This window comes from Archocentrus centrarchus, chromosome 13 (assembly GCF_007364275.1).
Source record: "Archocentrus centrarchus isolate MPI-CPG fArcCen1 chromosome 13, fArcCen1, whole genome shotgun sequence".
Lineage (NCBI taxonomy): Eukaryota > Metazoa > Chordata > Actinopteri > Cichliformes > Cichlidae > Archocentrus > Archocentrus centrarchus.
Genome location: NC_044358.1, coordinates 22,727,887 through 22,755,814, shown reverse-complemented (window position 1 = coordinate 22,755,814; position 27,928 = coordinate 22,727,887). Strand labels below are relative to the sequence as shown.

Here is a 27,928-nt window from a genome sequence, read left to right as displayed (position 1 = left end):
AATCATCTGGCCATCTGCATGCTTCTCAGATTTCAGCTGTTAAATTAAGGGTGTGAAACACATTACCCAGGTGATCTCTTAAAGCTCAGAACAAATTGTGTTCGCCTGTCATAAATCCAGCAATATTTCGGGGTTCTGTCATCAGCTAGTTGCAATTTTCCAAATCTTAGCCCAGCAAGGTGGATAAAGCTAAGGAGTGTGATGGTACATCTTTTTATTACACAGGTCTGTGGCAACAGCTGAAAAGAAGAGAGACTTATCCAAACAATTTCTTTACAAACTGGATAATAACGTTACACGAGTGCATTCACAGACAGATCTTAATTTTATAAAGGACTAAAGAGAAAAAAAAAGGGGGGGGGGGGTGTCAGATATGCAGGACAAGTTTATTTTTTTATTATTCCAGTGGCCTGTGTTTGGCCTTCGGGAGCAGTAAAATTTCACTCAAGCAGAACCATCAAGGAGGCCAGCTGGTTTTCATAAATATTACCACTAACCCTGTGTCCAAGGATGCAGGCAGCCACATTTAATCATCGTCTTCATCTTCATCATTGAAGTAAACATGCTGTCCTCTTGGGGCAGGTGCCCATGTTCTGCCACAGCCTGTGGGCTTCTCTTGGGTAGTGATGAGGTCTATGATGGCTGTGATCACAGCACAGTCTTTGGATTGCCGGTTTTGCCAGTCCACGGGAGCAGGATTACAAATTTTCTCCTGCAGCAGAGAATCCAGCTCTTTCTTTAAACTCTGTAGGACAGACAGGAAGGAGAGGTCAAAATATTCTCCATGTATTTATCATATATATATATATATCTCTAAAAGAGATATAGAAAGAAAGATAGATGGATACAGATTAGTTGATACACCTGTGCGTGTCATTTACCTTAACAAGGTGAGCAATCCGTGCAGGGGATCTAAAGACAATCCACTGGTCCACTGCGATGGTCTCCTGGTCCTGGTCTTTCTGGATGGTGATGTCTCCTCCAAAGAACAGCAGTGAGAACGGCGACACCTCAGTGCAGTCGTACAGGAAGATCTGAGGGGACACAGATGTCACTAACACATAACAACAGAGTCATTACAACAAACACTTCAGCACATTCAGTGACAGGGAGCAGGATCATTATGGCACACCCTGCCTGACAGCTATTCTGTGGTGTGGCCTGAAAGTGTCCCATTAGTTAGGAGAGGCTGTAGAGTTTGAAATGTGTTTCAAGAGAAATGTCATCTTGACCCATCTGTGACTGTCACTAATGTGTTACACCTCACCCATTACTCTTCTGTGTTGGACGAGCTTGATTAATGATTTTTTTTTTTGTTGTTGTTTTAAATTACCAAAAATTCTAAATAAAGCCTGCAAAAAATACACCATACCTAAATGTGTTATAAACCACTTTGTAGGCACAACTACTTTGCTCTAAGGTCAAAAGTCAAAGAGACTGCATAAGCAGCAAACTGAGGTCAAACAAAAACTATTTCATTTTTGAAGGTTACAGACAGAAGTGTTGAAAAGGAGATGTAGAAAAAGGTGGAGGTAGAGGGGAGCTGAAAAACAAAACAAACAACAAAAAAAAAAAAACCAAGGAGACAGTGGAGACGACCGCATTTCCGCCATGAATGTGTAATGTTATGGACCACCGGGGGCAAGTGCGTCAGAGAAGATAAAGTTTGACGTCATCCCTCACTTTTATTCCTTTTTTGTCCCATCTACAACCCTGCTCTTCTACTTTCTTCTCACAGTAAATAAATAACCTTGAAAATCTCACACTCTCAGAATACCTTACTTTTATGACAGCATTGTGCTCAAAACCACTTACATGCAACAAGGAAGAAAAAAAAAATCATTTAATGGCAGCAATAATGACAGTGAAATACAGCAAATCATTTTTCCCCTTAAAGACAAAAGCACAGGCGGCTGTCAGAGAGAACATAAAAGGTGTTTTCCTGCAGAATGGAAACATTCACAAAAAGAGAACATAGAAAGAACAAAGACCAATAGATGCAAGGGGGTGGGGGGTGGGGGGGGTGAAGAGGGGCAAGAAAAAGAGAAAAAAGGTGGCAGTCAGGAAACAGCACTGACTGTTTTGCACCCCACCACCAACTACTACATTGTATTTGGAAGCTTTGAAGCACGAGAGCCTTTGAGAGGGAGTTGAAAGGCAGTGTTTTAATCAAATATTCATTAAGTGCAAAGCTGGTATGGCACCGCTGCCAACCTTTAACCACTGGTCCTCCTTTCCACTCATATGCACCCTTCAAGGGACACATGCAAACTCAAAGCTACACAGACTCACGTAAAAAAAAACTAAAATCATTAATGCAGTAATATAATATTCACAAGGAGAGACAATTAACCCAATATGTAAGATACTCACGCTACTCGTTCTCATCTTGAGGTGGTAAATAAGCCAAGTATAGTTGAATTCTGTCTCTTCAGCATTGACAGATTTTGGATGGATATTCACTCTTCCATCAGCCTGAGTGTACACCTTGACACTGAGAAAGATTAGATGTGAGTGTGCATCCATGTTTCATAGAGCCAGGAATAACACATTTTTAATAATTCACAAAAAGATTAAGAAGAAGTCATTATTTTAATAAATGATACCAAATGAGGAAGCATTTATCACAGCAGAAGATGGAAAAAAATAGAAAAATAAACTGCAACAGTTATAATATATAGTCATTTATCAAGAAAACACACACAACACACTAGTTACACAAAACATGGAATTTGAAGATGATCTCTGGAACTCTAGTAACCTTTTTGGTATAATTCTTAGACAAAATATTCAGAGAGTTTGGAAACAAGTAATGATTATGTGCAATTGCTACAATCTGGTGTTATCGTTGAGGCAGAGGTGAGTGGTGGAATACTGAGGTCCAGCAAACTAACAGCTCAAGGCTGCATTGTCTATAGTCCATCAATTATTTATCTTATTTCATTATTTCTCGGTAGTCATGCAAGAAGATGATGCACTAATTCTTTCTAAATCTATCAGGACATATAAAATAATACGTATACAATGTAAAATAATACAAAGAATATCTGGTCAAGGTTCTAAAATGATTTCAATGCAACCTCAGATGAACAACCAACACATGACATTTCACACTTTGTTATTTATTGAACAAAAATTAAGCCAAAACATAGAAACACTGTATCAAAAACTAAGTACACCCTGAGTGCTTCCATAATTAAGGTCAGTAGCAGCCAGGTGCTCAAATGTGCTTTATGGTCATTTCCAAACAAATTGAAGTCTCTCATTGTACAGTGAGAAAGATTATTCACAAATGGAAAACATTCCAGACAGATGCCAATCTTCAAAGTCACCCCAAGGTTCAGACAGTTCAATGCACAGAGAAAGTTAATAAAACCCAAGAGCCCTATCTCTGGCTCTACAGGTTAGCATGTTAAATGTTCAAGTTCATTGCAGTACAATTAGAAAAAGCCCAAAGAAGAATGACTTGTTTGAAATGGTTGCCAGGACAAAGCTTCTCTATTTAAAAAAAAAAAAAAAAGAAAGGGTAGCACAGCTTAGTTGCATCTGTACAACCACAAAACATCTGGAATAATGTCCTTTGGACCAAAGTAGAGTGCACACACAGCAAACACAGCATATCAATACAAAAACCTCACACCATCTGTCAAGCACGGGGGTGGAGGGGTGATGATTTGGGCTTATTCAGCAGCCTTAGGACCTGGGCACCTTGCAGTCATCGAGTCCACTATGAATGCCTCTGTATACCCAAATATTGTAGAGTGACATGTGAGACATGTGTTTGAGAGCTAAAGCTTGACCTAAACTGGGTCATATAATATGACAAATCTACGAGAGATTGGATTTTGGTGGGGCCATTGCAACACCTTGATTCTTTTGTTTTTCAGCCAAACCTCAACCCGATTAAAATGCAGTTGCAGTGCATTAAGAGAGCTGTGTATAAACAAATGCTTGCAGATCTCAACTGAAGCAACGTTGTCGAGAAGAGTGGACCAGAATTCCTCCACAAAAAGGTGAGAGACTGACAGTGTTACAGAAAATGATTACATCAAATCATTGCTGATAAAAGTGGTTCTACAAGCTACTGAATCATGGGGTGTACTTTGGTTTTCCACACAAATTCTGCATTTTGGCTTAGTTATTGTTAAATAAATAATGACACTGTAATGAAATATAAATAATGACAGGTTGAGACGAGTGTGTGTGTTTTTGTATACAAATATTGTGTACCCGATTGTGAGAAAATTCACCAAACCAGAATATTTTTGATAAATTAAGGCTCTCAAACAAGCCCATCAGGTGCTTTTTGGCTTGTTAATCAAACATATGCAGAATGCTGAAAGTAACACTGTGTTCTGCACTCCTGTGTGTCGGCCAAAGAAAACCAACTGTTTCACTGCAGGGATCAAGCTGCTTGTACCAGAAAACAACAAACAGTGCTTAATCAGGCAATGAATTCATTAAAAAGTGGTGGAACCGTGGGGCGGACATGAACATTTTAAAACTTGCTTAGTGCTGCAACTGTTGAAAATGACTTATACAAAATGAAATGACCCTGGGAAATTTACTGTGCATTTGGGTCTAAAGCTGTCAACGAGATCAACAACAAAAGTGACAGCCTGCTGTGAAAGGGAGCCTGTGCCCCTGTTGCGTGTGTGTTTTTTGCACGCAGGTCACAGCCACTGCTTATGACAGCTGCCTTAGGGCAATTTTATGATGACTGCATTGATCTTGAGCTGCGAAAGTGCTTTTGTTTTTGACAATTATCCTAACGTGGCCTCGGCACAGCCTGGGGTAATTGTCACAGTGCCCTTACAGAACACTTACCAAGACATCTGATGAGATATTTCAGTGTGAAAGCTATTTTTTCTCTTTGGAGATCAATAAGACTGATTGTGCACCTCTCTATCTTGTGCTGTGCAGCCCTTTCCTGTGTGTCATTGCACATCTTCCCCCTTTGGATTAGCAGACTCACCCTGGCCTCTTTTTGCTGTGAGATGGTCGGATCATGGCCACCTTTGGATACAGACCAGCTACAATCACTGCCTTGATTAATTTTTCATTGCCTAAGGAAAAAAAATAACAGTTAAATAAAATGAAAATACATACTACACTTAGATGCCCCACATCACATTTTATTACTGCTTTGCAGCCCAGATATCGTTAGAAAAATGAGCAGGACTATTTAGTTACCCGAGTTGACATTAGATTTGGGGTCTCTGGGATCCTTGCTGCTGACAAAGCCTGCATGCATGAGATGCTCAGCAAACTGGCCCTTCATGTTTTGCAGCATCTGAATGATAAAAAGACAAGTTACTTCTAATAATACTGCAGACAGAAGTTCACATTTAAAATATACGCACGCAGAACACTTGCAATCATCCTGAGTCACCTGGAGTGTGTTGGCAGACAGGAAGTTTTCCCAGCAGTATTCCCTTTCATACCTGGCTCCATGCTGCTTTGCATCTGCCCAGCCCTGCATGATAAATTAAGACAAGATCAATTCATACACCAGACATAGCTGTAAGAACAAAATCAGGTGTCACCCATCTGGGTTGATTTACCTGGAAAGCATAGACAACAGTGAGATGGTCACTCTTGGAATTTCTGGAGAGGGCCTTCCTCCTCATGTCTGCCATCTTCTCTTTACCCTAACACAAACAGATGCATTGCAATTTTTTTTTCTATAAATTTAAAAGCTTGAATGCAACTTAAGTTTTTACGTCTGTGAACTTGGTGCCCTACCAAGGGTATGAAGAAAGGGTCTTTGAAGCTGAGGGAAGCAGCGATGGTGAGTACAGGGTCAAGGCAGCCCAGCAGAGCTCCAAACAGGATGAGCTTGCCAATGTGAGGTTCCACAGGCAGACGAGCCAGGTGGAAACCCAGTGCTGTCAGATTCTCCGTATGGTCCAGGGCATTCTAACAAAACAATGCCACAACATCTATAAGAAAGGATACTAGGCAAAATGTGTGTAATAACTATCCCACAATTCAAGGTGCAGGACTTTGAGCTTAAAAATGCTTAACGTGCTGGATTTTACGCAGAAGCACCATCATCTCAAACCAAAACAAATGGTTATGTTAACCACCATATCCAAGTGCTGCTTCAAACCTCTACTGATATTCATTGTATTTTAATCTTGTTAAGATAAAAGTTAATCTGTGCAACCCTTGTAAATACTAATTTGCCCCCCCCCCCCCTCTACTATATAAGGCTATAAAACATAAGGTACTGTGACCAGATAGCTTAAGTTACTGAAAACTGTAAGGGGCTTTTTACCATTTTCTGATATTTTATAGCACAAACAAGCAATTAACTGATCAAGTACCTGGTAAATTATTTCATCTCTGGTATCATGCAGTTGCTATGGTTTATTCTCAACACAGTCTTAAAATCCTTTTTAAATTACACTTTCTTACCAGGTCTGTGAGATTCTTGATGGCTAGGTTGACAGCCTTTTCAGTGGGACGGTCCAGGGCTTTCTCCAGGAATCGACCTATTGACCCAAGCTTCAGTATCTAGGGGTGTGTATCACATTTAGCTTTGATCAACACAAGTATGTGGCCACCTGTGACAAACACTAATTTTGTAATAAATAAATAAAAATACAGTACTGTGCAAAAGTCTTGAGCCACCCCTCATTTCTTCACATTTTGGTAGGAAAGTGGGAAATGGGAGCAGTGATTTATTGAAACATGGGCAAGCATACATGGAAATACAGTATATACGGCAAAAATCAGAATCTGTACAATTCTAACAAGCTCAAAAGTCATTTGGTTTGACCACCTTTATTCTTCAGCACAGCCTGAACTCTCTCAGGCAGCTTTCTTGTAATTTCTTTAAGTAGTCTTCAGCAGAAGTTCTCCAGGCTTCTTGAAGGACATTCAGAACTCTTCATTGGATGTTGGCTGCCTTCTGTTCTGTTCTCTGTCAAGATGATGCCACAATTCAATAATCTTGAAGTCCAGGCTCGGGGGAGGCCAATCTATGACTGCTCGTATTCCATTGTTTGTTTTTCTGCATGTTTTGCTGCACTGCATTGGGATCACTGTCATGCTGAAAAATGAAGCCGTTGCCAATCAGATGCTTTCCAGTATTGCATGATGGATTTCAAATCTGACAGTACTTTTCCATATTCATAATTCCATCTGTTTTTGACAAGATCCCCAACACCACTGGCTGAGATGCAGCTCCAAATCATGACCGTTGATTGCAGATGGCTGTAAACACTGTTGGATCTCTCTCCTGGCATCCTCTGTACATACTGATGACAATTTGAACCAAAAATTTCAAATTTGGATTCATCACTCAATAAGACTGAAAATCAGTTGCCACTAATTTTTAGTCCAGTTCTTGTACCTCAGTCTTTTCTTCCCATTTCCCTTCCCTAAAAATGTCTTCACGACAGCCCATTTCTGAGGCTTCAGCAAACAGGAGATGGATTAGCATCTCTCAAATCCTGTGTCAGGTTTTGCTAGATATTCTTCCTGTTTCTTAAGGACATGACTTCCAGATACCGTTCATCTGCTGTAGATCATTTTTTAGGCCTGTCGTGTCTTCCTTTGCCCTCCACTTGTCCAGTTTCCTCAAAATTTTTGAGAGCACACTACACATGTCCAGATATGCCATAAATTCAGCTAACAGCTCTTTGGGACTCACCTTGCTGGTGCAAAAATACTACTTTATGCTGTCAAACTGTGCTATCTTTAGCATTTTTCATAGATTCAAACTAAAAACATGAGATTATGTGTTTTTATGCCAGCCTGATAGAAAAGTGCCTAAAGATACGATTTAAAATTGGTTCTTTGCCAAGTTATCCATTATGTATGGACAACATTGGTTCATCCCTTGAGATAGGTGCTTTTTTTTTTTTTTTTTTTTTTTTTTTTTTTTAAATTAAATGCTTGAATGATTCAAAGGCCAGTGTTAAGTGATTTAACAAACAAAGCAAAAAAACAACACACACACAAATAAAAAGACAAAAAAAATTTCTTTTGAAAATGGTCAGGTACACGAACTAAAAATAAGTGACAACGTAGCCAATGTCCAAGGTAAAACACTGAAAGACCTTCAGAAAGCCTGGAGAACTACTACTCAAGACCACTTTAAAAATTACAGAAAGGTCTGGCTCCTTGGAAGCAATATTATATATATATATATATATATATATATATATATATATATATATATATATATATATATATATATATATAATATAATAATATATATATTATATATATATATATAAATATATATATATATATAAATATATATATATATAATATATATATAAATATATATAATATATATATAAATATATATATATATATATATATATATATATATATATATATATTATATATATATAATATATATATATATATATATATAATATATATATATAATATATATATATATATATATATATATATAAATATATATATAATATATATATAAATATATATATAAATATATATAATATATATAAATATATATATATATATATAAATATATATATATATATATATATAAATTAAAATGACGGGTGGCTCAAAACATTTTCACAGTAGTGTAGATATAGTAACATCAATTAGTTTTAAAAGCATTATTTCCATGAGTACACTATTACATACTGTTTTTTGTGACAGATCATCATCTTAACATTAGTTAAGATTATAAGTTAAATTAATACAATTCACTGAATGCCAGGCACAGACTAAATATGATGAAATGCTTTGGACAATATTTAAAGTCTATAAACGCTTCCACATTAGAAAAGGACATTTAAGTACACTAAACATTTACCTGTGGCCAACTGCAGACCAATGAAACATCCATGTCTCTATGTCTGACTAACTGGGTGATGTTGAAGTGTTTGTGCATTAGAGAGTCAGCTCAAGGTTGGCATGTTGTCAATGTTTGTCTCACTTTAAGGACTGTCTGATGCATTATCCAACTCTCACCCACTAGCTTCAAAAACCACATCACTCACATACTCAAATATATCCAACAGAGATAGTGGAGGACACGCACTAAACACGCATCCAATAAAGCAAATGGTGAGAACAATCACAGCAAACACTAAATCTGAATGACCTTTGGCTTAATTTTCCATTAGCACTGTTTAAAATATGTCTGAGTGGAGTGTGAGGATTTCAAAAGAGAAAGTGAGGGAAAAAAGTAAGCAACCAAAGAAGAAAATGACTGTTTATGTAAGAGGAAAAAAAGGTGCAGAAAAGAAGTAATTATATTGTCTACAAGAACGAGAGAGTAAGAGCTGGAGAGGGCATGAGTCAGCCCGGGATGCTCATCCCCCAGTTCTCATTAGACAGGAGAAGCTGTAATTCAGCACAAGACCAAAAACAGCAGCACTGTCCTCATTCCACCCCTGCACTTACAAAAACTCATTCAGAGCAATCTTGTCCTCATCTAAACTCCCAAACCCACACCGATCTGTCTCTCTCTCTGTCAGTCTGTGCCCCCCCTTTCTCTCCACATATACAACCTTGATCTGCAAGCACAGCTCCTCCAGTGGTGTCCTCATAATTTCAGGTAATTGATAGGCATCCAACAGGCTGGCCCTCAGACCATTGTACAGGTGATAGCACTTCCCAGGACACACTCTGGATGCGTAGAGAAGAAGAGGGGTGGGGAGAGAGAAAAGGAAAAGAGGTTAAATGTTTTACAGGTCCTGTGACAAGGGTTTCATTTAAAAATCAGTGGGATAAAACTGCACACAGTATGCAGCTCCTGCTAATTGGGCCTTGCTGCACTTTGATGTCAGAGCTATATAACAGAACAGACGTCTCGAGTCACAGACTAGAAACAACCTGGGAGTGACTACACTTTGCCTTTCTGAGTGTTTACAGATGGGAAAGCAGGACGGAGTGGGCTTATAGGGAAGAGTGATGGAGAGCTCAGATGAAAAATAGAAGAGAAGATAATTATCCCATATTGGTATTGCATACCCAGAGGCACTAATATAAAGTATGGCCTCATTATAAATCAATCTATAAATAAACCCATGTGTAGATACAAACACACACCTGCCAGCACGTCCTTTCCTCTGTTTGGCATTGGCCAAGCTAACCCACTCAGCCATCATGGTGCTGATGTTATTGCTGGTGTCAAAGTTGGTCTCCTTAATCTTGCCTCCATCTATCACATAAACAACATCATCGATGGTGATGCTGTGAGGAACGGACAAGAGACACAGAGGGAGAGAAAGAGGGGGAAAAAAAATAAGTTGCACAGAATACAAAAACACTTCAAAGCAGACTGACAAGAATTCTTAGTTAAGACTCTTACACAGTTGTTTAGAAGTAAAAAATAAAATTCAGCCCTTTGGTAGGTTTAAAGTCTATATTTAGTGAAGTGATATGAGGGGATGTGCTGAGGGCAGGCAGCTCCTTAATTTGCTCTGCCGGTTTGTGTGAGTGCAGCACTCTGACAAGCAATTTGTTAATGCGTTCAGAGAGTTTTCCCATCCAAACCAGCATGACAGTATCTGTAATCAATCCCAGAGATGTATGCTAATTAGATGCAATCCAGTTGTATATCTCATTACTGTCTGAGGAATCCAATATTGCACTTGCACACACAGAAAACATATGACAGAAAGTGACAAAAATGTCTTCATGTTTTTTGTTTTTTTTTTACTTTTCAGAGAAACAACTGCCAAAATGACATTTTCCAAAATACTAAAACAAAGGCTGGACAAGCCTATGCCCCCCCCCCCCCCCCCCCCACACACACACACACACCCCCCACCCCCCACACACACACACACAAACCTGGTCTCAGCTATATTGGTAGCAATCACAATCTTTCTAACTCCAGGAGGCGGCCTTTTAAACACCTGAGGAGAATTAGAAAGAAAAATTGGGCTGGACATCTGTGATATTGAAAATGGAATAAGGTAGGACACAACTGACAAAGAGACGATTTAAGAAAGGGAGAAAGAGAGAAAACGAAGAATCCTGACCTGTGTCTGATTAACGGTCGGCATGAGGGAGTGCAAAGGAATGATAACAAACTGGTCTGAAATACAACAGGACACAAAAGAAAAACTCAAGGCACCAGTTGCCAATTTGTGATAGAACACAATTCTCTCTTCTATGACCACAAATATCCTGGAAAAAAAAAAAAAAAAGAATGCTACACACATTTCATACTGTTATATCAACAAAAACCTTTAAACAGTACATAATCTTACCCATCTATCTAGTATATAAAATGTCCAAGTAACACGTACCTACAACTAGTGCACCTAAAAAAACTAAATAATTAAATATCATGAAAGTAAATTTTGTAATTGTATTCAGAAAAAGCTCAACTTTCATATATTGCATGTTAAGTGAAATCTTTTAAGCCTGTTTGTGTGTTAATTTTGATGATTGGCTTAAAGCTTGTGAAAATCAGAATCATTCCTCTCCTCTTCCTTACACAAATGATCAAATGGTGCACACTCTTCCTCTATTAGCAACTGGTTACTGAATGTAAAAGTAAAAAAAAAAATAAATTCAATGCAGTCACCAGGGAACCAATGATTTTTCCTAATCACAAATAGGTTCCCTTCATATTTTTAATCTAGTGAGACTTATCTAAGAAAATGGATTAGCCTTGTAATAGACTGGCAACCTGTTCAGTGTACCCTGCCTGTTGCTCTGTGGCAGCTGAAATAGGCTGCAACGTCCCCGTGACCCTGGAGGGGATGAGTGGTTTAAAAACAAATGAAAGGATGGCTTTCTCAGCTGTGGAAGAGAGAACTGTATGCCTTGCTTTCACTAAATAATCGGATTGCTGGTGGTGTCTATATACTATAGCTACCAGCATCAACATTTATTTTATGACAGGTTAGAGCCTTTTGCACATTTTAGGGGAGCACCCAAAAAAAAAAAAAATGTCATGTACATGTTGAATCTGTGTTACTGTCCGTGTACCTGATCGGAACATCTGCTGAGCCATGAGCAGGTCATTGAGACTGCTGATGTTGTCCCAACCAGGCAAGAATACCAAGATTGCTCCTTCCTGTCCAAGACATGACACAACACTGAATACAGCTGTAAGACACAAAACCCAGCAAACACAAAAAACAGACAAAACAAAAAAAAAAAAAAAACCCCCACTGCCATCACGAGTCCAGTGAACCAGATGCCCGTGTCCTCAGAGGAGCTGAGCTGAGGCAGAGATCACTTGCCCTCAGCTCCCAACCTCTACATTTACATTCAAACACAAAATAGGCCCTGATATCATTATGACAAATGCAGCTTTATACTACAGGAGAGCCTCTGCTTAACATTAGCAATAGGACTGACTTAATTTTTCCTCACAATGCCAAAAAGAAAAGGGAATCAGTAATCACATGAAAAAAAAATAGACAGAAACATTAGCTGAGAAAACATCAGAAGAACAGAAGACTAAAATGTGAGGAAATCTCTGGGCACTGAGCTCCCGTCAGTGGCTGCAGATCGCTGACCACTTAATGGATAGCAGGCATCAGCACTTCCTTCACAAAGCCAGAATCCATTACAGTAATACTCTAATGGTAAAAAGAAGAAAAAGCCTCCTTTAATGACTGATGGAGTAATTCAGTTAGGAGCAAAGAATACGATAGAGAGAGTAATACAAAGAATCGGTTAAAAACCAAAGCAGAAATCCACAATATTAAATACAAAGAACAGATGTGCAAATGTAAAGCGTTTAGGACAAAGGACTAATTTTTTTCCCCCCATACTTACCAAGTTATGACCACAGTTGCTGTGCCAATACTAACACAATTTTTAAACACAAAATCTGTGACACAAATGAAGGCTCAAGTTTGGGACATATAAATGCAGATAAGATTACACAAAGCAGCCCATGAGAACTTCTATAAACAAATATTTATGCACCATGCTGGAAGAGAGATTAATTAGTCAAATCTGTCTTTAATAAAGATTTTATAGACGTGGATATCATGTCAATACAAATTCAAGTAGAAAAACTTCAGAGCAAACCACAGCAGAGTTTCAGCAAACTCATTTTCACCAAGTATTCTCTGGATAAAATTAAGCTGGTATAAAATAATTGACTCTATAAAAAGTACTGTTATTCATTTCCTCAGAAAAATGAAGGGAAGACATAAAAAGTAGCTTCTAGGCACTCCTGCTTTTTAATTAAAGCTAATTATTACTAGCAGTTCTCAACCACTGGCACTCACATGGGTGTTAATGTCTCCGCATGTCTATGTGTATGAAACCAGGATGCCTAGCTACAGCCTGACAGAAATTACACACATGCAGGAAAGATGCACACGCCAATTAAATCTAACTGAAAATTAAGTAACAGTACAGTAAACGCTGTAGTGTTGGCCCACTATTTGGCAACACACACACACACACAGCAAACCACCCACATACAGTTGCACCCAGCAGACATTCATTAATGCCTGCATGTCATACCCCTAGGTGTATAATCACAGAACTCTGCAACATAATTAATCAATCATCACAGTCAAAAGCTGAGCAGATGGCCCATATCCTTGGTTCAGATTACCATCATGGTGAATCAGCCATCTCTCTCAATCATTTGACAATGCCACGACAAATCAGCTGGTTGACTAGCTCGGTGTGGCCGTGACTGATGGAGATACAGCTTCATATGGGAAAGGATAATTATTCTGTCTATCTGTGTTAGTCACTCTGCATTCTAGTCCTGTCTTATTTATTTTTTTACTCTCTCGTGTACATTTTCTACTAACACAGCCACAAACTCTTTCCCTTAATTCAATCCTACCAATTAACTTTCTAAGTTGACCTCACTATCAATATTCCACTCTCAATAACAGCAAACTACCCTGAATGGTCTCATAGTCAGCATGGGGATTGCTGTGTAGAGTCTGCATGTCTTCCTGTGATTGTGTTGGTTACCTCTGTGCACTGGTTGTTGGGTAATTTAGTGACTCAATTGTAGGTGAGTGTGTTTGTCTGTCTCTGTGTTAGACCTGTGACAGACTGCTAACATGTACAGGGTGTACCCCACTCTTGCCTATGACAGCTGGAATAGACACCAGCACCCCTGTGACCCTACGTTAGATAAGCAGTTGAGAAAATTAAAGTATTGATATATATTGTTTATACAGTAATAACCATGTTGCCACTAGCCTAAAAAATACTGGACCAACATTCATTAAAAAGGCTTTATATTTTTATTTCACTTAGCTGGCATTGTATTCATAAAGCCAACAACTGTGACACTGACCTCCTAAAAAGGAACCTTAACCAGAACTAGGGGAAAAAAAAAAAAAAGGGAATGGAGGTGCGGTGGGAGAGCATCTGTTCAATCACTCATTAGCAGAAATTTGCTGCCAGGATCTGTGTCATTTTCTCTGATCTAATGTCTGTGTTTGGAAGCTAGCCCGCCTGTTCCCTCCATCTGCTCCATCTAGGAATGTACTGTACTTTGTCAGCCTAAGAGTCTCCATTAACTATTAGTTTTTATTTAATATCAAGCCACCTTCCACATGGGTAGGTTTCTCTCTGATTAAAGAACATGATGTCTAAGAACAAAAATCCTCCATCTTCAAAGGCAAAGGTCCTGTTACTGAAACATTCATTTTGCCATTTTCAAATAAAGTACAAATTCAATTAAGCATCATCTACAATTTAGCCAATTTAAACCAGCTGCACTGAAACCACATGTAAAAGGCTGGACTCACCTCCTCATTGAGCACAATATAACGTATTAGTGCCAGGATTAGGTCCAGATCAATCTTCTCATCTCTGTCTAATATCTCGAGAGCCTCAATGGTCGTGTCAGAGTACCTGTAAAACATACGGCATAGACAATCAATAAATACCTACCCACTATTAAACATGGCAACGTAACTGCTGCTACTGTCCCCTGGCTTGTTGCTGGAGCTGTAACATACTCTGTTATGGCTACAACAGTTTCATATATTTGCAGATATTTCCTTTATTTCTCTTCAGATGTTGTGTAATAGAAGCACCGATTAAGTTTTGTATGGTGGACTATGCTCTGTTGTGATAATTATAGTGATCACTAACAGTAATAATTGGTTCATTTGCCTTTTTTTCCCTTAGAAAATCAAAACAAACAATAGGTTGGATGATGTGTTCTGAAGTCAGAACTATTTTACTTCATTATTTTTCACAACAAAAAACAGAAAGATGGCAAAACACGACATCAACTTCAAAATCTAAATTTAAAAAATAATTTTAATACAAAACTCTTTAACCTTCCAATTCACAGCAATGAACTTCTTTGTGGACATTACCTACATTTGCCACTTAAGATTGATTTTCACTCAAGCTATGAGCAACTTCCAAAGGAGTCTGTTCTGGATCTAGCTTTCTTTTGTTTATATATTAATGACTTGTCTTAATGTCTTGGAGCAGATCTCAGATGCATGACACATGATGAATGCATCAGGTGGAAATACTCCATTTACAGTTCATAGAAGCACGTGTTTTTAACTACTCAAAAGAAGACAATAAATAAGTTACATTTAGAAACTAAAGCCGCAAGCAGCAATAAGAGGGCCCTCACACCCGGGTGCACGTCAATCATTTGGCTACTGAGTGCCTTCTTTGGCTGTTAGGTGGGGATTGTGAATGCACATTAATTACGTGCCTCCATCTAGATTTCTTTTTTGATTCTGTAGGGGGCACTATCACTCCAATTGCCACTTTTTCTACATTTACGTAGAGTAAGTAATTAAGTTACCCAAATTTGAGGCAAATAGGACAAAGTATGCACCACTGATTACACATATGGTTTTGTGGCTAGCCACTTAAAATGGCAAAAAAAATGGCCCTGAAATGACACTGTAAATTCAAAATGGCTGACGAACTGTTAGGTTTCAGGTATGGCCCCAAGCAATTTTTCAGCACGTCGCAGGATGTTGCACAAGCCTCCAAAATTTCAGATAAACAGCTGAAATGTAGCCCTGGGACTGATTTTTTTTTTAAATATATATTTTAGGTGGCACTGTGGAGCCATTTTGCAATATTCAATGATCAGAGAAAAAAAACAAACAAAAAAAAAAAAAACAAAGGTTTCATCATGATAGAGGAGTGTGCCAAATGTCATGACTTTCCAAGCCCCTCAACAAGAACTTTGTTTCATGGTAAATTGGCATGCCACCAGGGTGCGCTGTTAAAGTAAAATAAATTAAATATCAATTTGCATATATGAGTTTGAATTTGTATAATTTTGCTACATCGGGCATTTTTGTGCAATTTATCACTCACAGTAGCACTGCATGTGTCTGATTGCATACATCAGGGAAATAAAATGTGGACCAATTCACATTACAAGTGCTTTTACACAATCTATGCTTTTCATATAAATTATTGTGTAACCTCTTGGTCACAATCAGCATCCACAACCATAACTCAATTGTATATTATGATGATACACAATTGAGCAATTAATTTTTTCTTTTTCTTTTAATCAACTTGTGGAATTCCTTACCTACATTACTGGGGGATTATTACTGGGATTATTTTTTCATTACATTTTAACAGTTCTTAAAGAGGAAACAGTCACGTAGACATGAATAACCTGCTGCCTTTGTGGCAGAATTGCTGTCGTTCTCAATTGCTTCTACTTTGCTATAATACTACTAACAGTTGACTGTTGAACCTTTGAGAGTGAATACTTGTGGCAATATAGTGCAACTTGGGCTATAAATGTTTGCCCCTATGAAAATGAACAAACTGTAGCAGGCATAGTATAGAGTATTCAAAGTAGGAAGTGGTCTACAGTTTAAAGTTCTTTGCTTCAGGCAATGTTGTGTTTCAGTAGGCTTTCCAAAGGTAGACAACAGCACAAGTAATCCGGTCTATATCCTCTTGCATTCACTTTGCTAGACAGCGCAATCGAGCAAATGGAGTGCACTTTACAGAGTTGAACTAAATGAAGCAGAATGTTTGCTGAGAAGACGATCCATTTCGAGTGGAGCTGCCCCCCATAAAAATTATAAGGCAGTTATGAAATGGGAAAATTGTACCACAAAGATTTAGTAAGCACACAAAGTGGCAAAGCAAAGTACTTCACAGTTGTAATTATGTTTTGAACAGAAGCAAGTAAGCTACAGTGTTGCCTTCCCTGTACTAAGCAGACCTTGAAGCTGCCTGTGATGGTGCGCTTTAATTGCAGTTGCATAAATCAGTGTCTGCATAATAAATGCATCAGACGGTTAGGGGTTTCAGGCACTCATCTTTCTCTATAAACTCTGTATTGAATCTTTATTAACTTTAAATTTAAGTAGAAAAGCAAGTTATTCACCAACAAATGTGAAGCTTGCAAATCCTCCCATTTCCTACCTAAACTAACCCTTCTATCAGTCCAGCAGCTGTTCTTCCAAGTTAAGTACCCTGATTTTTCTCACAACTCACCTGCCCTGCAGTGTGCGTGCATAACATGGCCAGCTCTCCCTGTATTCAGCCTCTTTCTCCTCCTTCTCAGGTCTGGAGTTGCGTCCCTGCAAAAAACCTCTCTTCCATGAGGGACGACGGTCCTGACTCTGGGGACGATACCTAGCACACAGACCCAACCTGGTTTATACAAGATCCCATTTTGTCTTTGTACGTGTGTCTTTGGGAGCAAAGTGGTTCTACCTGGTCATCTCTATAATGTCCTCAAGCAGAAACTCCTCCACTGGGAATGTCAAACCAGGAATGTGGATCATTGGGCAGTTGTCTGAATAGAGGATAAAATAGTGAGAAAGAGGAGCAGATCAATCAATTAAATTGCTAAATTTCTGCTGAAGATTCAGTGAAGAAATTAGTGAGTTGCATACCAAAATATGCAGAAAACTTCTCTGCGTTGAGTGTAGCACTCATGAGGATGACCTTAAGGTCATCCCGGAGACTGAGTAAGTCCTTTACAATGATGAGCAAAACGTCTGACTGCAGGTTCCTCTCATGGATTTCATCCAGCACCAGGTGACTGATACTGGACAACAATCTGACAATAAAAGCAGGAAAAGTAAGTTGTTTTTTGAAAGTGTCACTCATTTCTGTTTAAAGAGTTTTAGAAAAAAAATATCAGGTGGATATCACACCAAAAAAAAACCTTCTATTGACTCTCTAAAAGGAAAAAAATAAAAACATTCTTACAAGTTTTAACTGATGGTACTGTCTTTGCAAACGAGTTTTGAGAGAAATTTAAATGATTTTAAATTGGAGGCCAACAGGGTGCAGACTTTGCCAAAAAACCTTTTAAATTGACAAGTGTTTAACAGAGATGCAGTCCATACAGATGTCCACTTGTACACCAACTAATGTGCAAATTTAGCTTAATGCCAAAAATGCAGCATTCTGTCAGAAAAGCGTAGTCCTGAAATGACTCACTAGATTCGTGCCAATGAAAGAGCACGAAGCGAGACAACAAGGAAAAGCTGGCACTTTCACTTAGTCTGTATTTTTTTTTTTTTTTTGAAGGCACTTAGAATGCAAAGACAAGCATGGAGGGATGAGTCAACAGAAAAAGGAGACCCATACTAATGAATCTTCCACAGACAGTAGCGTCAACCCCAAATCAATGGGGACAAAACAGAGTGACACAAATGAAGGACAGCTGGAATGGAGATCTGGGGAGAAAAAGCAGAGAAGATGAACAGGGGAAAAGATGTGAACAGGAGGAGAAAGCAGAGACAGAAGCAAACTCACGGGTCTGAGCGAAGCCACTGAAGAATAATGCCTGTTGTACAGTACAGGATCGAACCTTGTCTCCTTGGTAACCGGCTGGAAAAATGGGAGAAGAAAAAGAGAAATAAAATAATTTGTGTGTGTCCTAAATTACACAAATTTAATATTAAGGTCACCAAAATGAATGCTGGATTTCTAAAAGAAATGAGCCGTTAACGGTTTTGTATTTTCACCATTGTTTACCATTTTTCTTTCTGAAGAAGCTACATTCACATTTAACCTGTACATAGAAGTGAATATAAAAATGTTGCTGATACAAAAATTATACTACTATAGTATATGTAATGGAATTGGCTACAGTAAGAAATTGTATGTTAGCTTCCTATCACACTTTAAGTATTAGTCAGTGAGGAAAAGTTTGTCCAATGAATTATAAAATTGTCTTTTATTTTAATGTTAAAGGCAGAAACTGCCTTTCTTATGACACCTGAAAAATGGAATTCACAACTGCGCATTAACAGGTTTGTTGTATAACTTATGCAAGGTTGATATGCCAAAAAGGAGAGACTAATTATGAGAGATAAACAAAGGACTGAGAAAAACTGAGCCTACTAGACAGCTTAAAAAAAAAAAAAAAAAAAAGATCCATACGCATCAATGGTAACATATTAATAATGAAATACAATCGTAACCACATAATGTGTGAAGGACCCTGTAACTCTGGTTTAGAAAGCCTTTAAGCTGGCAAAGTTCATTATTAGCACTATTATTTTAACACAACATTTAAATAAATTACTTAAGGACATCACTAAACTGCTAAAGCTTCCTAAAGGCAAAACAGCCTTGTACTGTATGCACATATTACAGTACAGCAGTCGCTATACTGCAGTATTACAGAGCAACACGTTCACTCTGTGTTTATTCCATTATTCATAAATCTGCTGGGCCCTGTTTCACAAACACTAGCACTGAAACAGTTGGCTGCTTTACCTGGCTACAACTCAAACCTTGCACATACTGAGAAGGTCCTGTCACCTTCATTTTCCTCTGTGACGGTGAGAAGTGGATTAGCTAACATAATTGTGGCCAGTAATCTTAGGTAATGTTAGCTCATAGGAGAATTAAAAGGTGTAGAACACTTTATTCGATAGTTTGGAGTGAGTACTGGCTACTTACTGTCAGTGAGCTAAATCAACCAGAGAAGAACAGCCACAATCTGTAAGCTGTAAGGTTATGGACCCCAAACATCATATCTATCTATGATCATGTTGAAGTTTCTGATAAACCATTATGAAACAGAATGATCTCATTTACTAGCATTTCCAACTTATATTTATTATGGCAACCCATCAAAATAGAAATCACATTTAATATAATATTTATCAGCAATGCTGACACACAAAGTGGTTCCTTGTAAATATAGCTGGAGCTGGCAAAGAAAGATTCTGTTTTGTCCAATCTGTATGCAGTCTTTAAAGAAGTTACTTACCCACTGAGAGAAGTCTTCACTTTTTGGAGATTAATTGCTATGTAGGGAGCGTTTGTGCATCATTAGAAGTTTAACAAACCAGCGCCAACACATACCCACTGAGAGACACCCGCGGTCTCTGTGACATTAACAGGGAGCAATGACAGCACAGCTGCATGAATAGCTCAAAAAGATGCCTTTACAGTTCACCTAGCCTTCATTTAACTTCTCAGGCTGCACAAGAGTAAACTGCTTTGGTTCAATTCTTGTTGCACATTATCTAATGTGTTTTTTAAAAAAAAATTCTGTGACATTCATTCACCCATATATTTCACTTATCCATATTAAGTTCAATCTTTTGACCAAGTGTATGTAGGCCATGTATACAAAAAAAGATAACACAATGTAGATCTCACATGAAACAGCAGAGATCATTAAGTTTTTCATTTACATATAAATTAGCTGTCATATAAGCATTATATTATAACTGTGTTAAAACTGCTAACTGTTACAAAATTGGTGTTCAAGATATCCAAATCTGTTTGACAAAGCTGGCTGACATCACCAACTTTAGTCTAAACCACAAAGCCTCAGCTGTTTCCGCCAGCCTTAAAAACAGTCCAGTCCAAGTTTAGGCCAGAAACAGAAACAATCAGGGAGGGAAACAACTGCGCTCCCAGCAATTTATCTGACTGTGACTGGGGTCTTCACCAAGTCAAATCCAATGGAAATGAGCTTTTTAAACACAATTCTATGGCAATTAAACATACAGTGAGCCTAATTAAACCTCACACAATCACCAGCCACTTTATTAGGTATGCTTGTTCAACTGCTTGTTAATGCAAATATCTAACATGGCAGCAACTTAACTGTCACTAACAGTTATGGCAGTTTTGAAGGCAAAAGAAGTCCAACCCAGTACAAGCAAGGTGACAAAGTGTGTGAGTGAGTGAATCCTGTATCCACTTTAAGCATAAGAATGCTTGAAAAGTGGTCCTTACCTCTGCAGGCGGATTTGGTAACCACAGGAATTTCCATTCCCAACACTTTCTGCTCTCTCTGCTGCTACACGTTCTGCAACCTGATAGGAAGTACACACATACAAACAGGATTTAAGAGCACTGACAGTATTGTAAAAAAATATAGCAATAATATGCATATGCAGCTAATGACACTGTATATAAATGCATTCCAACACACCTTTGCATTGTTCCACTGCATGCATGTATGTATACACACACACACACACACACACGCGCTTGTCTGCCTTAACACGCATATGAATTTGAGTGACATCCCATTCTTAATCTTTAATTTCCCTGATGGGATCTTCCTAAAGGGATTAATAAAGTTTTATCTAATCTAATCTCTAATCCATAGGGCTTGCAGCTATAACAGCTTCAACTCTTCTGAGAATGCTTTCCACAAGGTTTAGGACTGTGTTTATTGGAATTTTTGACTGTTCTTCCTGAAGCACATTTGTGAGGTTAGACACTGATGTTGGATGAGGCGGCCTGGCTCACAGTCTCCACTCTAATTCATCCCAAAGATGTTCTATCAGGTTGAGGTCCAGACTCTGTGCAGGTCTGTCAAGTTCTTCCACGCCAAACTCACTCATCCATGTCTTTATGGACCTGCTTTGTGCACTGGTGTGCAGTCATGTTAGAACAGGAAGGGGCCATCCCCAAACTGTTCCCACAAAGTTGGGAGCTTGAAATTGTCCAAAATGTCTTGGTATGCTGAAGCATTAAGAGTTCCTTTTACTGGAACTGAAGAGCCCAACTCCTGAAAAACAACTCCACACCATAATCCCCCTTCCACCAAACTTTACACTTGGCACAATGCAATCACACATGCACTGTTCTCCTGGCAACCACCAAATCCAGACTGCATCACACTGCCAGATGGAAAACTGTGATTTGTCACTCCAGAGAACACATCTCCACTGCTCTAGAGTCGAGTGGCGGCGTGCTTTACACCACTGCCTTCAAGGCTTTGCATCATGCTTGGTGATGTAAGGCTTCGGTCTGGCTGCTTGGCCATAGAAACCCATTCCATGAAGCTCTCTACACACTGTTTTTGAGCTAATGTGAAGGCCAAATCAAGTTTGGAGGTCTGTAGCGATTGACTGCAGAAAGTTGGTGACCTCTGTGCACTGAGCGCCTCAGCATCCACTGACCCCGCTGTCATTTTATGTGGTCTACCACTTCGTGGCTGACTTGCTGCCCTTTCCCAACACTTTCACTTTGTTTTAATACCACTCACAATTGACTGCGGAATATTTAGGAGTGAGGAAATTTCATGACTAGATTTGTCGCACAAGTGGCATCCTATCACGGTACCACGCTGGAATTCACTGAGCTCCTGACAGCGACCCATTCTTTCACAAATGTTGGTAGAAGCAGTCTGCATGCCTAGGTGCTCGGTTTTATATACTTTGGCCATGGAAGTGATTGGAGCACCTAATTTCAATGATTTGGATGGGTCAGTGAATACAATATAATGTATATAGTGAAGTGTGGGAGTCTGTATTTCGCAGACATTAATAGGCTTCTTTCTCTCATAGATTTTCTGCTGTGTGTGTGTGTGTGTGTGTGTGTGTGTGTGCAAAGGAATTCATGGTCCTGTGTTTGTGTAAATTTGCAGTTCTCTGTGGTTACAGTGACAAGGATTCTGAGTATTCAACCTACACAGAGGCTTAGATGCACTCCTACTAAAAGCTAACACACAGTGGTGATGCCTCTATTTGTAGGTCAAATGCTGAATAGTTAAAAAGACAATTTGATAGCAGAGAGGCTAGCCCTGGCAGGAGAACTAGCAGGTCTGGGAATCAAAGGTGACCACCTGGCCTATCCCATTGAGAAACAGTACAAGAGAAACACTGCCATAGCAACCATGTTTAAAATCAGTAGGCACACAACAAAATATAATCCTTCACAGGCCAGCAGAAAACATACCGAGATGGCACTGATGCGACGAGGCTGCGTGCAGACCACACGGCACATTGAGCCCATGCCTCTGTTGATATGGTCGTCTAGGATGAATTGAGTGACCTGAGTGGTCTTTCCACATCCGGTCTCTCCACTCACCACTAGGACACGATTAGAATTGATCAAGTTTACCAGCTCCTAAGAACAGAAGTATTGAAGAGGAATGATTTGCAGATGAGGAGGTAAGGCAAATGATTAAATAAATAAATAAACAAAAAAATTTGGAAAACAGAAATTCAGTTTTAGCAGAACTTGTGCAATTCATGATAAAAGAGCATTTGCATATGAAAGCAAACGCTTGCCTCTTTTTCCCCATAGGATGGTAGCTTCTCCCGAAATTTCTGAAGACAAAAATAAACAAATGATAAGTAAAACAAGCAAGCAAGCACACAAACAAACAAACAAAAGAAATAAGAACAGATGCTTGGTTTTTAAAATTTTCTAAAATGGGTACAATCCTAGCACATTTGAAAATGTATCCAATTCTAATAACCACAGATTAATACCATTTCCGCTCAGTAATTCAGTACGGAAACAATAACTCCTTGGAATAATATGACATAACATTGTGACAATATGGCTGAATAATCTAGTCTGCAGTAGTCTAGACTCGTTTTCAATCATCAATCTTGTACATAAATTATAATTTGTATACCTTATTCTTAAGTATAGTTTTGCATTAAACAATTAAAATGTGTAAACATACACATAAGATTATCTGCAAACAGGGTTCATACACCTTTTCCAAGGTCACATTCAAGCACTTTTAAAACACTTTCAAGGTCCATTTTCAAAAATTTCCAGCACATTAACACTGTGATACATATTTATACAAATGCATACTCAAAATTATTTCACATTTTTTAAAATCACATTTAAAAGATGGTATTATGCCATAAGTCACTTGACAGAAAACAGTAAGTACTGATAGTTAATTCGGTAAACTTTATTTTCCAGATTGTGAGCAAATCCGGTTTAAAACAGCTCTTATGTTGCTACCGTGGTGTAACTCGGTCTGACGCAGTAACCTGAACTATCCATCAAAGTGACCAATTACATTAGGCTCCGCCCAAATAGTCAAAAGTCGGTTTGTTCAGGCACTTTAAGTTTCCTCAGGAGAGCGGGAACCTGCAGCAGCGCGCACACAGCACACACTCGTGTGCAGTGGCGGTTCCTGATACGGGCAACATGGGCAGCCGCCCAGGCGGCTTCTCATCTAGGACGGCATGACCGCCCCCACTTCCCCCAACGCACTGCGATCGCCGCAGCAATGCCTACCGCACTACTCCACTTGGGGGGTAATGGGCGCCCTCTGCCTGCTGTGATTGTAACAGAAGGAAATGGGCAGGCGGGGCATTCTCTCGTCTCGGTTGCTAAGCCTAGAATGAATCTGTGTATCTAATAAAATTAGATGCCTACAATTGATGGAACACAAAGCACATTTCATTTATAATACTGTAAATATGGTCATTAATTCACAGTATTTGTGTGAACCTGAAACTTGATGAAAAAAATAACACAAATACGAATCTAGACGGTTTGGACAAATGTTGGTGGATGGCGCAGTGTTGCCAGATTGGGCAGCTTGTGAACACATTGAGCTGGAAAATTATATAGATACGTATAAAAACTTCCTAAAAACCTAACAAATTTGGTGAAAAGCAGCCAAAATTTTAACAACCCACCCAAAGCTGTGTATATTTAAATATATATCACACCTGGTGCTATTAACATGAGTTTCAATGGAGGTTTTGTTGTGGGCTGGCAACTGTCAGTCAGATCTGGCAACCCTGGGGATGGGCTGCGGTGATAACCTATTCCGCTTCAGTGCGAATTATAGAAGATGGAAAGGAAAAGGTCAAAGCCATCAGGTGCGCAGTTTAGGAAAAAGAGATAAGAAGAGGAGAAACGAGCAAAAGATAAAAGGTAAGCAGAAGCTGTGTAATATTTCAGTTTCTTCCATGTTTTTTTAAATAAAAATTTAAAAGAAATTCCGAGTGTGTCTGTGATGGGGGGGGGGGGGGGGGGGGGGGGCTTCTGTTAAAACCTGTCTGTCAGACCATGGCATAAAGCTACATGCACCACACAACAGGCAGGCAGAGGGCGCTCATTACCCCCCAAGAGGAGTAGTGCGATAGGCGCTATTAGGGTGGGGGGTGGGGTTGCTCGCCCTGGGTGCCAAACAGGCTAAGACCGCCACTGCTCGTGTGCACCATGTTTCTTTATGTGCGCAGCTGCTGAGTTCTACACTCATATATTCTCTTGTGCGTGGCTTTTGACCTAAATATAAATCCATACCTGTCTTATCCGTAATTGGAATTTGCAGTTTTCCAGCCAACACTCATTAAAACACAGACTGACATGACATGCAGACATGAAGGCCAGGCCCAGGCAGAGAAATTTTCCTTTTAGACTCTCTGACTCATTTTCTTTCTTCCTCTCAAAAACGAATTATTCAATCAGATAACTATATTTTATTTAAAAAAAAAACCAAACAAAACAACCCCCCGCCCCCGACACTTTCAAGCACTATATCCAAAATTCAAGTACTTTTCAAACCTTGAAAACACAATATTAAAATCCAAGCATTTTCAAAGATTTCCATCACCCATACGAACCCTGTGCAAAGTGTGTAGCCAACATAGCAATGCATTTGTGCAACTTTCTTTTTTTTCTTTTCTTTTTAAACAGAACTTTAACTGAACAAAACCCATTATTGTTTTGTTTCATTGTTAAAAATACAAAGTTCGACATCAAATGACGACTGTTGTAGGAACTCTGTCACTAGTTTAGCTATTTTAATAACAATGTTGATGCTAGAAGCTCAAACTTTCAGTGATGGATATATCAGATTTTATACCAATCAAAACTCTCACCAGCATTTCTTTGTACTTTGGATCTGATTTCTTGCTCTGCAGATCTCTCTTCAAGTAGTCATCCAGTGATTTATCTCTGACTACTTCCTGAACTAAGAACTCCGCATCCTTATCTTTAATAATTGGCTTCTCTCTCTCCTCCTCTTCTTCCTGGTCTTCATCCCATGTGTCCGGAGGCTCATCCTTAATTGCTGTTGTAGACAAGTGACTACGAAAAAAAAAAAATTAAGGGGCATAAATATTAACAATATTACCTGAAAATGTTGACAATGCTGGTTGTTGTGGGCAATTATTAAATGATTAGCAAATTTAACTCTTTTTAACACAAAGTTACCTTTGTGATTTGTCAGTTACTTTCTTCTGGCCCGGACGACCTTCTTCCTCAGATTTGACCTCAGTCTTCTGTTTATCCTCTTCAGGCACATCCCCGTCAAAGTAACTAATGTCATAAACATGCTAATCAGTCATAATGTCAGCAGATGAAGGGGTGAAAATTGCTGAAACTCCAGGATCTGTCATCCTGTCTAGCTTCCCCTCTTAGTTCATTGTGAGTTAGTAACGACACTCAAGTCACAAATGAAAAAGCTGTACTGTTCTCACCAGTGGCCACTATTCCTGGTAGCTGTTTGCCAGTTGTCAGAGGTAGAGGCTCTTGCATCCCTGCTGTCCCTCACTGGGTCAAGCTGGTCATTCTGGACGGAGTTAAGCAGCTCGGTAATACGTTGCTCTCTTGCCTCATCCATCTGGACTACCGCCCGCTACACAGGCAAATGGAAAGAGGAAAGTCAGCCATAACTTTGCAGTGGTGTTTTCCCATATTTCCCATTATACCACTGAAATAAAACACTACCATTAACCCTTTGAAACTGTGATGAGTATGTATGCATTAGCAATATATATTGGTGTAAATGTAGGTTTAAATTGTTCTATATACCAAATCCTGTTTTGAAAAAAAACAAAAAAAAACAGATGCCCACTTAAATCCAGTGAATTAAATCAGTAAGTGCAGTTTTTTATGGAGACAGCCCACTTGGATGAATAAAATCTCAAATGACATTAGCAGAAATACAGTTTTATGAGCAGAACTGACATAAAACAAATGTCTTCAGTCTTCAGCTAAGCCTCTGTTCACCAATTCACCAAGGGGCAAACTGTGACTTACCGTCTGTGTTCAGATCAGTGTGCACTCTGAACAATTTTCTAATTACATCAACCAATTTTCCACACTTTGCTGCTGACACTTGATTTCAGAGGAAGTTACAAAGAGTAACTTTTGCATCCCTCACACTTGAGCTGAAGTTCCCAGCAGGGAGGCTACAGTTATACAGACATACCTTCAATGTTCAACATGAGCATGACCTCAAACACATTCCATACCGATCTCCGGTCAGCTTGTTTCCTCCTCACGGCTCCGTATTTTGCGTACCACAGACCAATCTCACGGCCCTTCAGATGCGGAGGAGGACGGTCTCTTTGTCCACCTCCTCCCCGATCCTGGTCAAAGTCGGAACTGTTTCCTCTTGAACCTCCTCTGTCCCATCTTTCTCTGCTGCTATCTCTGCAACCGCGACCTCCTCTTCTGCCTTTTCTTCCTCCGCCGCCGCCGCCATATCCATAACTCATAGTGCAGTCAGAAGCAAGCAATGGCCGAGCCAAATGCCAACAAACCTTCAGGAACTGTCCGTTAACCAGGTTCGATTAAAGGATGGCTTACACCTACTGGCTAACTAGCTATATTCAGTGGATTTGCGGACCACAGATTCAAGCTAAAAATAATGTGGCAATACTCACGCAGCTACTAACAGTTGACTTCTTGACAACCACATGCAAAACTCAAATTCCGTCCCTGTAACTCACTTTTTTAAACAATATCCTGCGGTAAAAGTGTCAGTTTAGATGCTCGCTGTTGCCATCCGGCATGTCGCAGGATAACGCCG

At 39.1% G+C, this 27,928-nt stretch overlaps 1 protein-coding gene across 4 annotated transcripts; it reads right to left on the bottom strand.

Annotated features, from left to right (window-relative positions):
- Nucleotides 1–367: 367 nt before the first annotated feature.
- Nucleotides 368–27,928, bottom strand: dhx36 (DEAH (Asp-Glu-Ala-His) box polypeptide 36). 4 transcript variants are annotated; one of them, XM_030744963.1, is made up of 27 exons: nt 27,783–27,928; nt 27,369–27,668; nt 26,592–26,749; nt 26,326–26,430; nt 25,992–26,199; nt 23,418–23,456; nt 23,083–23,253; nt 21,127–21,206; nt 18,679–18,753; nt 17,808–17,974; nt 17,626–17,707; nt 17,404–17,544; nt 14,700–14,805; nt 11,944–12,031; nt 10,986–11,041; nt 10,795–10,859; nt 10,048–10,191; nt 9,507–9,624; nt 6,421–6,519; nt 5,746–5,919; nt 5,565–5,651; nt 5,393–5,476; nt 5,194–5,293; nt 4,976–5,066; nt 2,374–2,494; nt 882–1,034; nt 368–745 (listed from the first exon to the last, which is right to left on the bottom strand). In XM_030744963.1, the coding sequence occupies exons 2-27, from the start codon at nt 27,612–27,614 to the stop codon at nt 527–529; spliced, it is 3,177 nt and encodes a 1,058-aa protein (XP_030600823.1). In that variant the 5' UTR covers nt 27,615–27,668; nt 27,783–27,928; the 3' UTR covers nt 368–526. The 4 variants fall into 4 exon arrangements, with proteins under 4 accessions (XP_030600823.1, XP_030600822.1, XP_030600825.1 ...); XM_030744962.1 differs by having other exon boundaries at nt 27,369–27,928; XM_030744965.1 differs by lacking the exon at nt 27,783–27,928 and having other exon boundaries at nt 27,326–27,405.

Coding starts and splice junctions, on each gene's coding strand:
- dhx36 (XM_030744962.1), bottom strand. CDS start 27,614: ATGAGTTATGGATATGGCGGCGGCGGCGGAGGAAGAAAAGGCAGAAGA. Junction 18,754..21,126: donor TACCAAATCCGCCTGCAGAG/GTAAGGACCACT, acceptor CCATTTTTCCAG/CCGGTTACCAAGGAGACAAG. Junction 9,625..10,047: donor AGGAAAGGACGTGCTGGCAG/GTGTGTGTTTGT, acceptor CTACGCATCCAG/AGTGTGTCCTGGGAAGTGCT.